The following is a 13,563-nucleotide window of genomic DNA, read 5'->3' on the forward strand; positions in this document are numbered from 1 at the left end:
ACAACAGTGTACACTTCTGCAGCAGATGGTGAATGTCTAGGTTGAAGGTAGCAGTGTGCTTATGTGTTTCGCACAGCAATGTTGTCAACTCTCGCCATCTGGTATGACAAGAACGATAGGGGATGCATCAGCTGCTGGTTCTACACAGCCAATGAGAGAGTGGTGGGCAGATGATGTATTTAGAAGCAAGAAACACAGCAACATTCTCACGTCAGTAAAAAAGTGAAATCCACAATTTATTCAGAAAAAATAGTTGTGCCCCACCGTAACCACAACCTCAGAAATCACAATTTATTTGGAAGAAACAGCCAAATATTTGTTATATCGAAGATATAAGTTTTACAGCTGTACTGTTAGGATGATGATGATGATGATGATGATGATTATTATTTAAAATAGTGATACCATTGATACCACAGACAGGCTAACCAAACAAAAGACAGTTACGATGAAGATTAAGGAAAACAATTTCTTTTTGTTTATTTCTCTTTGTATTAAGAAAATGCAGACAACCATTAAATGGCATATGTTTAGAACAACTGTAACAGTAACTTTTTAGGCAGACACCTTACGTTAGTAAAAGTTTGGAACTTCAATTAGTAAGAATATGTAAAAAAATAAATTTTAATCAAGGATCCTTTTTAAAAAAAAAAGAGGGGGTGATTGTCTTACGTTCAGGGTCATCTTATATTCGGGTAAATACAGTAGATTGACTATGTTCAATTACATTGTTTCACTTTCTCTCTGTTTGTCCAATAACCTCTTTTCAAGACACTATCCAGTCCATTCATCCTGCTCTTTCAGCAAGTCTCTTGCATCTCCTCAGTTCCACTGGTATCAGCACATCTTAGTTTTTGCATCTCCTCCCTCGACATCAGCATACCTTAATTTTTATATCTTCTCCCTCAACTTTAATTCTATTTCAAAATTTTTCCTTGGTTTCCTTCACAGACTGTTCAATGTACAGATCAAACAACACTGGGGATAGGCTGCTCTCCTGTCTCACTTCTTTCTCAATGGCTGCTGTTCTTTTATCCTTCAACTCTTATGACAGCAGTCTGGGTTCTATGCAAGTTGCATATAACCCATTGTTCCAATTGTTCCCTGTATCTTAGACCTGCTACCTTCAAAATTTCGAAGCATGTAATCCATTCAACATTGCCAAAAGCTTTGTCTAAATCTACATATTCTGTAAATGTAGGTCAGCCTTTTTTCAACCTACCATGTAAATCATATTCCTACACTTCTCTAGAATCCAAACTCATCTTCAGTTTGAAGCTATGACTTATTAAACTGATAGTTAAGTAATATTCAACTCCTGCTCTCTTTGGAATTGGGTTTAATGCAATCTTTTTTAAAGTCTGAATGTATCTCACCTGCCTCACATCCTTGCATATGAGGTGGAATAGTTATGTCAGGCTACTGCCAAGGATCTCAGTAATTCTGTGGGGCTGTTGACTAGTCCAGATCTTTCAGTGATCCATCAAATTCTTCTCACAAAACCCCATCTCCTATCTACTCCTCTTTCCTTCCTACAACACAAGTCTTCTAGTTTGTTTCCTTTGTATATTTTCCTTCCATATTTCAGCCTTCACTTCTTTGCATTGGCTTTCCAAGTGAACTCTTGGTTTTCACACAGGTGTGTCTCACTTTCCCGTAGCTGGCATCTATCTGCCCCATATTCATGCATACTTCTACAGCTTTCCATTTCTCTTCTAGCCATTCTGCTCTGCTATTTTGCTTGTTATTTCAATTTCATTTTCTTTTGATGTGTATAACTCTAATAAATATTGTTTATCCACCTATGATAAAATTTGTTCTAGCTAAAAGATCACGGGCAATTCAATACATTGATTATAAAGTTTTTCTATGTAGGAATTTAAATATGAATGCACATCTTAAGCCTGGAACCATACAGATTTTCAAATTATTCATGAAATAAACCACAGCACTGTTTAAGCAGGAGCAAAACCAAGTGTTACTGGTGGAGATCAATAGTAAACAGGCAGACAGTTCGAACAATATCTTTTATTTTGCTTTTGTTATTCACCCATAGTTCTCAACTTATGAATCATCCTGTACTATAAATTACTAATACAAACCTTGTTCCAAGGTATATTGATATTATAACCTTTTCCTGGACCTACACCAACTTCTGTGTAGTTTGCATCTGTTGACCCCGGAAAGAAACTGCCATTGTCATACCGATGAAGTGATATGTATAGAACATGAGGGTCTTCCTCAAACATGTGCTGAGTGCCATTGCCATGATGAACATCCCAGTCAAGGATAAGAACTCTGTAAAAATTATATTAATACAATCACAAATAAGAAAACAAACACACACACACACACACACACACACACACACACACACACACACACACACAGAGAGAGAGAGAGAGAGAGAGAGAGAGAGAGAGAGAGAGAGAGCCGGAGAAGTGTGATAGGACCACTATTGTTCTCTATATACATAACTAAGAGGAGGAGGGGGGGGGGGGGGAGTATTAGTTGTCTCTCTTGCCCAACATGATCATTCCGTAAAGAATCACTTGGTGTTATTGGCATTGACTATACTGCATTGTACTGCTTGTCTCAAAATGAGAAAGTTGAATGCCATGTGCTGTTTAGGAAGGTAGTGGTAAGTATGGTGCTGAAAAATTCACAAGTGCAATATTCCATATTTCTAGATTTCCGGAAAGCATTTTTCATGGTGCCCCATTGCAGGTTGTTAACAAAAATACGAGCACACGGAATAAGTTCACAGACATGTCAGTGGCTCAAAGACCTCTTAAATAATAGAACCCAGTATGTTGTCCTCGAAGGCAAGTGTTCATCAGAGACTTCGGTATCATCAAGAGTATCCCAGGGAAGTGTGATAGGACTGCTATTGTTCTCTATATACATAAATGATTTGGCGGACAGGGTGGAAAGAAGTCTGCAGTTGTTTGCTAATGATGCTTTGGTGTATGAAGATACAAGACAACTTAGATAAAATTTCCAGTTGGTGTGATGAATGGCAGCAAGCCCTAAATGTGGTAACATATAATTTAATGTAAATGAGTAGGAAGAACAAACATGTAATATTCAGGTACAGTATTACCAGTGTCCTGCTTGACACAATCAATTCGTTTAAATATCTCAGCATAACATAGCAGAGTGATATGAGGTGGAACCAGCATGTGAGAACTGTGGGAGGGAAAGCAAGTGGTTGCCATCAGTTAATTGGGAGGATTTTAGGAAAGGGTGGTTCACCTGTAACAGAGACTGCATATAGCACACTGGAGCAACCTATTCTTGAGTACTGCTCAAGTGCTTGGGATCCGTACAAGGTCGAACTGAAGGAAGACATCGAAACAATTCAGAGGGGGGTACTAGATTTGTTACCGGTAGGTTTGAACAACACATAGATGTTATAGGAACTCAAATGGAAATCTCTGGAGGGAAGGCAACATTCTTTTCGAGAAACACTATTGAGAAAATTTAGTGAACCAGAATTTGAAGCCGACTCCCAAACGATTCTACTGCTGCCAACATACATTGCGTGTAAGGATCACAAAAGATAAGATACGAGAAATTAGGGCTCATACAGTTGCATATAGACAGTAGTTTTTCACACACTATTTTTGCAAATGGTACAGTAGGGTAAGTGACAAGTAGCGATACAGGCTACCCTCCGTCACACATCCTATGGTGGCTTGCGGAGTATCTATGTAAATGTAAATGTAAATGTAAATGTAGATGTAGATGTAGATGTAGATTTAGAAATGCAAATATGGGCATGGATTCTGCCTCAAAATGAGAAGTTATCTAATAATGCTATTTGACAGGGAATTTTATATGGATGAATTATTTTACCAGACATAGTATAAAATAGCTATATTTTCTGCAAATATCGAAAAGAACCCTATTTTTGGTTACTGGTGCTAAAAAGGTCTGGTGAAGCTCAATTTCAGAAGAGAGCATACAAACATGTTTACAAATCAATGATCGTAACTTTGCATGATTGCAATGATATACCAGTGCTCTTTATAAGTTATTCTCTGATGCCATGTCAGCTGTGGGGAGTACAATGATTTATAAGAAACAAGTTGTGCATGGCTATGTAGATATCAGCCATGGACGTAGAAACTCAAAACACAGAAACATGTACTTCTTTGCTAGTTAACGTTGGTAAAACGCGGACACTTTAAAGTTCCAGTTTATTTTAAGTGGGAAGGTACTTTGAACTATGGTTGCATCAACCCAGATAACCCTGATGTCCTTCTGGAAGGATGATGTCACTCACTGTTGAAATTAATTACTTTTGCAAATGACGCATTGTTGCAACGGACTGTGATGCATTGTTATACAGAGTGTTGTTATTTTGAAATGAGTAAAGACACTAACTTTAGTCCAACTCTTGAGTCTGGCTCTCTCAACAGCAGAAGGAATTGATGATCATCATGACGAAGTGTCCGTTTTGTTTCTGCTACAGCACAGAAAACTGGTGAAGGCTATCTGCTTTGTGAGAGGAGAGCATGGCTTGTTCTCCCAACCATTCCTCTTCTGACAGGAAGTCAACATTCTCATTTGTTTGCACTCATGGCTGACTGCATTTCAGCAGATTTTGTAATTCTTGGAGTGGGTGGGGGAAAAAGACAATGTTGAGAAATGTCTTAAGTCACAGAAGCACTCTGTTCACTGGCAAGATAGTACTGCTGCTTATCAACAGATATAATCATCTGATGAAAGCTTACACACAGCCAAAACAAGAAAACAAAGAAAGTCAATTTCAGGGAAAAACTAGAGCTTTTGCACAAGCAAATATTCCAGTGAAGAACCTCTTATTATAGAGAAGATATTATATATATTCTCTTTTATTAATATTTTATATCTGATCACTGGTTCCCTCAGAAAATGAGAAACCAACAAAGATTCCCACAGGCCATACTTTCAACAAGGAAACACTTATAAAAGTCAAAATTAAGCCCACAGGTAATAAGTCTAAATTAGGCCCACAGGCAATATGGGTAATGACAGTACAAAGCACAACCAGCAAATGAGAAATACACTCCTGGAAATGGAAAAAAGAACACATTGACACCGATGTGTCAGACCCACCATACTTGCTCTGGACACTGCGAGACGGCTGTACAAGCAATGATCACACGCATGGCACAGCGGATACACCAGGAACCGCGGTGTTGGCCGTCGAATGGCGCTAGCTGCGCAGCATTTGTGCACCGCCGCCGTCAGTGTCAGACAGTTTGCCGTGGCATACGGAGCTCCATCGCAGTCTTTAACACTGGTAGCATGCCGCGACAGCGTGGACGTGAACCGTATGTGCAGTTGACGGACTTTGAGCGAGGGTGTATAGTGGGCATGCGGGAGGCCGGGTGGACGTACCGCCGAATTGCTCAACACGTGGGGTGTGAGGTCTCCACAGTACATCGATGTTGTCGCCAGTGGTCGGCGGAAGGTGCATGTGCCCGTCGACCTGGGACAGGACCGCAGCGACACACGGATGCACGCCAAGACCGTAGGATCCTACGCAGTGCCGTAGGGGACCGCACCGCCACTTCCCAGCAAATTAGGGACACTGTTGCTCCTGGGATATCGGCGAGGACCATTCGCAACCGTCTCCATGAAGCTGGGCTACGGTCCCGCACACCGTTAGGCCGTCTTCCGCTCACGCCCCAACATCGTGCAGCCCGCCTCCAGTGGTGTCGCGACAGGCGTGAATGGAGGGACGAATGGAGACGTGTCGTCTTCAGCGATGAGAGTCGCTTCTGCCTTGGTGCCAATGATGGTCGTATGCGTGTTTGGCGCCGTGCAGGTGAGCGCCACAATCAGGACTGCATACGACCGAGGCACACAGGGCCAACACCCGGCATCATGGTGTGGGGAGCGATCTCCTACACTGATCGTCGAGGGGACACTGAATAGTGCACGGTACATCCAAACCGTCATCGAACCCATCGTTCTACCATTCCTAGACCGGCAAGGGAACTTGCTGTTCCAACAGGACAATGCACGTCCGCATGTATCCCGTGCCACCCAACGTGCTCTAGAAGGTGTAAGTCAACTACCCTGGCCAGCAAGATCTCCGGATCTGTCCCCCATTGAGCATGTTTGGGACTGGATGAAGCGTCGTCTCACGCGGTCTGCACGTCCAGCACGAACGCTGGTCCAACTGAGGCGCCAGGTGGAAATGGCATGGCAAGCCGTTCCACAGGACTACATCCAGCATCTCTATGATCGTCTCCATGGGAGAATAGCAGCCTGCATTGCTGCGAAAGGTGGATATACACTGTACTAGTGCCGACATTGTGCATGCTCTGTTGCCTGTGTCTATGTGCCTGTGGTTCTGTCAGTGTGATCATGTGATGTATCTGACCCCAGGAATGTGTCAATAAAGTTTCCCCTTCCTGGGACAATGAATTCACGGTGTTCTTATTTCAATTTCCAGGAGTGTATTTCATCAGGTGGACGATTAGCAATTACCGTGAGACGTACTACTGATCATTTTGAAAATGTTGAGTGCCACAGAGCCAGGAGTGATAAACATTTGCTTAACTTTCTTAAGTCTTGTTCTTTTGCAGGTCAGTTTAAACACAGTTGCACACACACTATAAATGCCACAGTATGTCAGGCAAGTTGTGACACAGCCTGAACAGTGTGGGAAGGCATTTATTTACAAGTGAGTGGAAGGAGGGCAGGGCAGGTGCATAGCAAGACATAGGAAACTTCCAGACAAGAGTGAAGGTACGAGATGTTCCAATCCAGGAGAGGACAGGGGAATGGGAGGGGCTGTTGTGAAATCTAAATCATCTGTCTTGCACTGCATGGATGCTTTTCTCCAATTTCCTCCCCATCCACAGCATAGTAGTGAAATACTCTTAATACCAATCTACCACAGCCAGCACTCACCACTGTTACTTTCCTCCACACTTCTTGCACTCTAATCCTCCAATCTTATCCCATTTCTCCTACAGTTCGCATGATAAGAGCTGTTGTGCTTGCACATAACTTTTTAAAAACATTCAAATGAGGCAACTGGCCAAATGATACAATACATATTATCATTATCAATAAGCACCAGTGATGCTATGACGAAGTGCCTCAACAAAAATGACGTTTACTGCAAAACTGTAATATGTATGGTCACTGGAAGTCTTACACAAAAATAAATTAACCTTGGATCTGTTAACATAGTTTTGACATATGAATGAATCTACAGTTAATACAAAATGACCAAATAAAGAGCTTTCTATTTTTACTTTATGATTTACAAAATGTTCACAACTTTTAAACAATAGTTATACATAACAACAGTTATGCTTTTACAAATAAAATCACTACCTTCAAAACAGAAAAATCTATTCTATCATACCTTTTCAGACCATGTATCTTCACAGCATATTTTGCTGCTAAGGCAACATTGTTGAAAACACAAAAGCCACATGGTTCACCTTCCTCTGCATGGTGTCCAGGAGGTCTTACAATTGCTACTCCTGATCGGCTGTCTCCATTTAGAACAGAGTCTACCACCTGTAACATTTATCAAAAGCAAACAGATTCTTTTAAAAGACAATTACTAACAATACAGTCAATGGTGTATATAAGCTAGCAGCTCTCACAATAAGAACAATGAAAAGAAAAGAGGACTGTCAATCTCTTCAGTAAAAAACACATCAAAAGTTTCATAAATTCTCATGTAAGCCTCAACACACTGCATCCTAGAGTGAAAGGCAAGAAACAACGTGAAAAATCAAATTATGAGTACAAGCAATCTCGCTTAAATAGGTATTACAAACTGATAAAAAAAAAGAAGTGAAGAAAGCATAGTCAGATATTAACTACAAACGCATGCGCACATACAGGGGGCGGGTTGGTGGAAGCCACATGCGCATGCATGCACACAAATCACTGGTATGTAAATGATTAGAGTTGCAATTCTCTGTGACAGGTAGAATGACCTCCATAGAGCATGCGAATTATTTTAATTTCATATTGTTTCCATGTCTGGTACAGCATATAAGGAGTATGAACAGCATCAGATGTTGGGCGTTCACTGTGAAGGACATGGAGGTGCACTGTACTCATGGGAGACAGTGTTTGAAAAGGACCCCATTGTGGGCCTCCATTTGGCCAGCTGGTTGAATTACATGACAGTGACCTGATGTTAGACTGCACAGATGTGTGGTCAGGCTTACTTGTCAATGTTCAAGTCGACCACCTCTGCCTACCACATGGCACATGTCTCTATGAACTGTCAGCATGATATTGTGATACTCCCAAGGGTAGCTAGATCCCCAGGTCTGTCTCCAACAGAACATGTGGACCAGCTTGGAAGTCGACTCTGTTCCAACACTAGAGTCAAGGACATCAAGAGCAACTGCAACAGTTGTGGGCCAGTTTGTCTACGGAAGATACAACAGCTTTAGGACATCCTTCCCAACTGAATCAGTGCATGCATTCAGGCCAAAAGGGGTGCAACGTAATGCTGATGTGAGAGTTCACACAGTCAAGTTCTTTGTAAATTTGACTTGATACTGCAACGAGGTGTAGGACATAGAAAGTGATGTAATAGTTAGCATCACTGGCTGGCGAGCTGCGGATTTCCAGTTCAAACCCAAACACCAGCAATTATTTGTTACTTGGTGTTTATCATTTCTGGATGGTTCTTGAAATATCTTATGTTTGTAATGTCTGTATATTATAGAATATCCTATGTTTATATAAATACCAGCATTCTGGAGTGTTCAGTGTTTGTGTAAATACAAGGGTAATTCCAAAAGTAAGGTCTCCTATTTTTGTATAAGTACATAGACCTGTTTATTTCTACAATGGTTTACATCAGTTTACAGCTTGAACATTTAGCTATCTTTCGACATAATCACCATTTCTGTCGATGCATTTTTGTAGATGCTGTGGCAGTTTTTGTATGCCCATGTCATACCAGCTCGTTGCCATGCTGTTCAGGAAGTTATGAGCCTCTTCTTTCACCTCGTCGTCTTAGCTGAATTGCTGGGACCACAATTAACGCTGACAGGTACTGTGAGACACTGAAAAAACTCAAACGAGCAATTCAGAACTGGAGAAGAGGAATGTTGAGAAAGGGCATACACATTCTCCATGACAACACTCGCCCACACATCGCTCGGCAAACCGTTGCTCTCGTGCAACCGTTTCAGTGGAGCATAATCACCCACCCACCCTATAGTCCTGACTTGCGCCCAGCAACTATCACCTGTTCCATGGGTTAAAAGAACGTTGGGCCGGAAAACGATTCAGATCCGACGACGAGGTGAAAGAAGAGATCCATAACTTCCTGAACAGCAAGGCGGCGAGCTGGTATGACACGGACATACAAAAACTGCCACAGCGTCTACAAAAAAAGCATAGACAGAAATGGTGATTATGTCGAAAAATAGCTAAATGTTCAAGCTGTAAACTGATGTAAACCATTGTAGAAATAAACTGATCTATGTACTTATAAAAAATAAGAGACCTTACTTTTGGGATCACCCTTGTAGTTGCACACACACACTGTCCAAGAGGTCAGTTTTGTTATGGCTGTATGTTAGTGTCATTAATAAATGTGCTTTCAGTTTTAAGTGCTGTGCTTCACTGATGACCCTGCCTTTGGATTTGGGCTTAAGTGTGCTTTTTAGGTGGCAATATTGTAACATCACATAACCCCTAAACCTGTGAAATTTCATTTCGATTGTCCTCCCCTGCTGGATGCCTTCTCTCTCTCTCTCTCTCTCTCTCTCTCTCTCTCTCTCTCTCTCTCTCTCTTTCTTTTTTTTTCAGTCAATGTATATAACAAGAACAACAACTGACAAATAATTCTGTGTATGAGAAAGCAACAATTCAAATGCAAACAAGAAGAAAATAAAATTATGAATACAAGTTTCTCAAAATGTGGACAGCCCGAGCGCGCGCACACACAGTGAATGAGTGAGTGAGTGAGTGAATGAGTGAGTTAGTTGTTCCACCTTTGTAACACAATACAGCAGTGATTCTGCATGACAAGTTTCATCAAACTTTTGGTAGTTTTCAGAGGGATGAGGCACAGATGTCTATGTGTATGTCACACAATTCCCAAAAATGTATATGTGGAGATGGCTCCAGATATCATTCCATATGGTTCAGGTCAGGCAACTTTGGCAGCCAAAACATCAATGCGAGTTCATTTTAATGCTCCTCAAAACACTGTAACACAAGTTTTGCTGTGTGACGTACACAGTTATCAAGCTGGAACACGCCATCTCTGTTGGGAAAGATATTAAATGTGAAGAAATGAAGGTGGTCCACGGTCGTGTTCACATAGTCCATAGTTGTCACACTGCCTTCAATTATCACCACAGGTCCCATGACCTACTGACCTATGCCTGCGACTTGCTGCATTTTGAGCACACATTTGCCTGGACACAAGCAGCCATCTGGTGTAACAAGAAATATTATTCATGTTATGAAGCAGACATTTTCATTTGATTAATAGTCTGATCTCTACAATCCCATGCCCACTACAATTGTCAGATCTGCTGCAGATTGCCACCTATCCTGCTTTCTATAGAGTGCAACATTCCAACCTCCACATTCTACAATGAGGCGTGGACATCTAACACCTTGCCACCTACTCATGGTTTCCCCATCCTTCAAACACTTTCCATATGTGCTTAGTACAGCAGCAAGCAAACCACCAACTACCTGCACGCAAAATGCTCTTTCCCTGGCACCTGCCTAGAACAATCTGCCCTTTGCTAAAGACACTTACGTCAGTGCACTCCACCATTTGTGGCTCGCATCATCACTAGAATGGTACTGCATTCATCTTCATGCATTTAAATACATCCCTGGCCACACTACGTGTCCACAACACTACTAGGAGGCATTCTGTTTTACTTCATCAGAGTGTGTGTGTGTGTGTGTGTGTGTGTGTGTGTGTGTGTGTGTGTGTGTGTAAAGTAATGACACTCATAAGAAAAGAAACTATATTAAATGTTTGTGACCATTATCTCTAGCCTCAGTGCTGTTATCATATGGCAATGCCCAAAGCCCACTGATTGCATAAAAAGCACAAGAAAGCAACAGTAAGGTATGACTAAAACAATTATGCGCTTCTCTAGCACTGAATGTTCTGTATTTTATGGTATTTATCACCTTGCACTGGCAGTGGCAGAACGGAATAGAGATACTGGCTGAGAGTTACATGTACCTTATTGGACACTGTCCAACGGTCTTGCCACAAACCTTTGTGGATTAGTATCACGTAACTTCTACAGCCACATCAATTTCCAGCCCATTATTGGCAAAAGACAATGAACAATATCAACCACTTCAGTTTACAAAATTTTTGAAACTTAAAATATAATATTGGGTAAACATTTAGGAAAACACTTCAAGAAGCAATGTGACATCTACAGTTTAAAAAGAAAGTCCTTGTAACGGGTGTTTGTTACATGAAGAAGAGATACATCTTGGGTTCATATACCAAGATGGCATGATCTTACTTAATTTAAACAGGAGAAGACAGTGGGGATCACACATTCCGATAACAAACACAATGGGTTTGAAGTGAATGGAACACACTACTTCTGAAACTGTGTAGATATTTAACATTACAGAACTACAGAGTCAAATGTACATTAGCAGTACTGGACGAAATTGTTAATATTCATAATGGCAATTTGGCTATCGGTGTTCAGCAGACCAACACACTTGCATAATTCTTAACATCCATTACAGATGATAGACATAGAAAGGTATTAGCATTTAACAGAAAGAGATCAGAACTAATAATTCAAACAGGACATCTCTAAAAATATCACCTCAATAATTGCAAGGAAATTCAACACAACCAGCACAAAATTTCTGCTTTGTGTAATAAATGAATCATTGAGAAATGTGGATCAGTATAAATTAATACACATAAACAATAGGAAGAAATCACCAGTATTTCGCTAAAGCATTGTGCACAGCCTACAAGTAGTACAATGAATTAAAAATCTACAACTATCATTTTACAGAGATATAAAGTGGAAGGAAGAAAATTAATTCAATTACAGAAATAGGCTGTTGGGTAATTTATATAATTATTAATTGACAAACTATGATATTATTTTATACCATACCTCACACATCTCAAGTAAGGACAATGAGAAAGTATACAGGATAACTGGATTTCCATGGAAACATTTAATTAATTCACATTTACTTCACTTGTGAATGCAAAAGGAAATTAATAACTGATAATAGTAGGGAATATCTTGCACCATGCACTGATAAGTGACTTCTTGAATATACATGTAGAGCTCAACGTGAAACTGAAGGAATTTCAACATGGCCATAAGGACTTCATTTTACTTCTGTCACTATTCTTTTAACAAAAGAAAGCTGAATGCACTCATGGAAGATTGTTTTGTTTGCAAGTTTCAGAAATTTTTAATGGAATATAGAAAAATACTACTTGCCGGCATAGTAGGTAAAGGAACTTATCTATCGACAGCAAAACATGGAGGGCCAACATTTTTAATGTCTGCAAACAGGGCAGCATGGTATCCCTCACCTAATGTGATGTATTTTGTAAAAGTCCCAATGCTTACAGTAGCTTGCCCAGTTTATTTTGAATGAATCTGAGATACCGCCTGAAACATTCCATCCACAACCTATAATGTGCCCATCTACTTTGTACCTGTGACATGATTATGCACAACCTCATTACCTACAATGTTACCCGAGGTTTTGAAATGTACGTCAATGGCTCAGATATTTTGCCTGGGGGGATCTTCATAAGTGTGGTGCTCCGCTAAATATAGCCATTGAACATCATGGGAGAATCACACCTCTGAAAATGCCACGTGCAGCTGCAATTGAAATGTCAAAGAGATTATGTACACCCACTGGACTACAGCCTATGCGTCTGTTAAGTAGATAACATATTAACATCCCTGGCTGTGAACACCACAGTATGTATGTAAGTGCTGGCAAATATTTAACCAAATGTATGGCGCACACACCCTTTGGAATTCCTATCTTGTTCCGAGTATTTTCTTCTTCCCCTTCAGAAATTGGATAATATAAAGTTAGAAAATCATTATGAAACTTCCTGGCAGATTAAAACTGTGTGCCCAACCGAGACTCGAACTCGGGACCTTTGCCTTTCAGGGGCAAGTGCTCTACCATCTGCGAAAGGCAAAGGTCCCGAGTTCGCGGTTGGGCACACAGTTTTAATCTGCCAGGAAGTTTCATATCAGCGCACACTCCGCTGCAGAGTGAAAATCTCATTCAGAAAATCATTATTTTGAAAAGAACTCATCCATTTTGAGATTCCTTAAATTGCTTTGCAAATAAAAAATGAATCTCTTTGGCTTCTGCCTCAGGTTCTTCGGACAATGCATGTTTTATGATTTTCCTAACAATTTACCGGTATGAGTGGCTGGCAGTGTCAAAGCTTCACACTCCAAAGCGTGTAATGAACTGCAGTCAATCTTCGCAATTGCAGATTACAAGTGCCTGTCGCACCAGTGTCTGAACACTTTTTCCTGGTTATTACTGCTGCGGTTCTCCCCT

At 40.7% G+C, this 13,563-nt stretch overlaps 1 protein-coding gene across 6 annotated transcripts in view; it reads right to left on the reverse strand.

Moving 5' to 3' along the window:
• The window catches only part of LOC124802797 (histone deacetylase 6), a 345,030-nt gene that overhangs the window by 87,818 nt on the left and 243,649 nt on the right, over positions 1-13,563 (reverse strand). For all 6 annotated transcript variants that reach the window (XM_047263842.1, XM_047263812.1, XM_047263803.1 and 3 more), the window contains 2 exons: positions 7,376-7,533; positions 2,103-2,298 (listed from right to left, as the gene is read on the reverse strand). In XM_047263842.1, the coding sequence (XP_047119798.1) occupies positions 2,103-2,298; positions 7,376-7,533 (354 nt within the window). The remainder of the gene's footprint in view (positions 1-2,102; positions 2,299-7,375; positions 7,534-13,563) is intronic.

This window comes from Schistocerca piceifrons, chromosome 1 (assembly GCF_021461385.2).
Source record: "Schistocerca piceifrons isolate TAMUIC-IGC-003096 chromosome 1, iqSchPice1.1, whole genome shotgun sequence".
Classification (NCBI taxonomy): Eukaryota; Metazoa; Arthropoda; class Insecta; order Orthoptera; family Acrididae; genus Schistocerca; species Schistocerca piceifrons.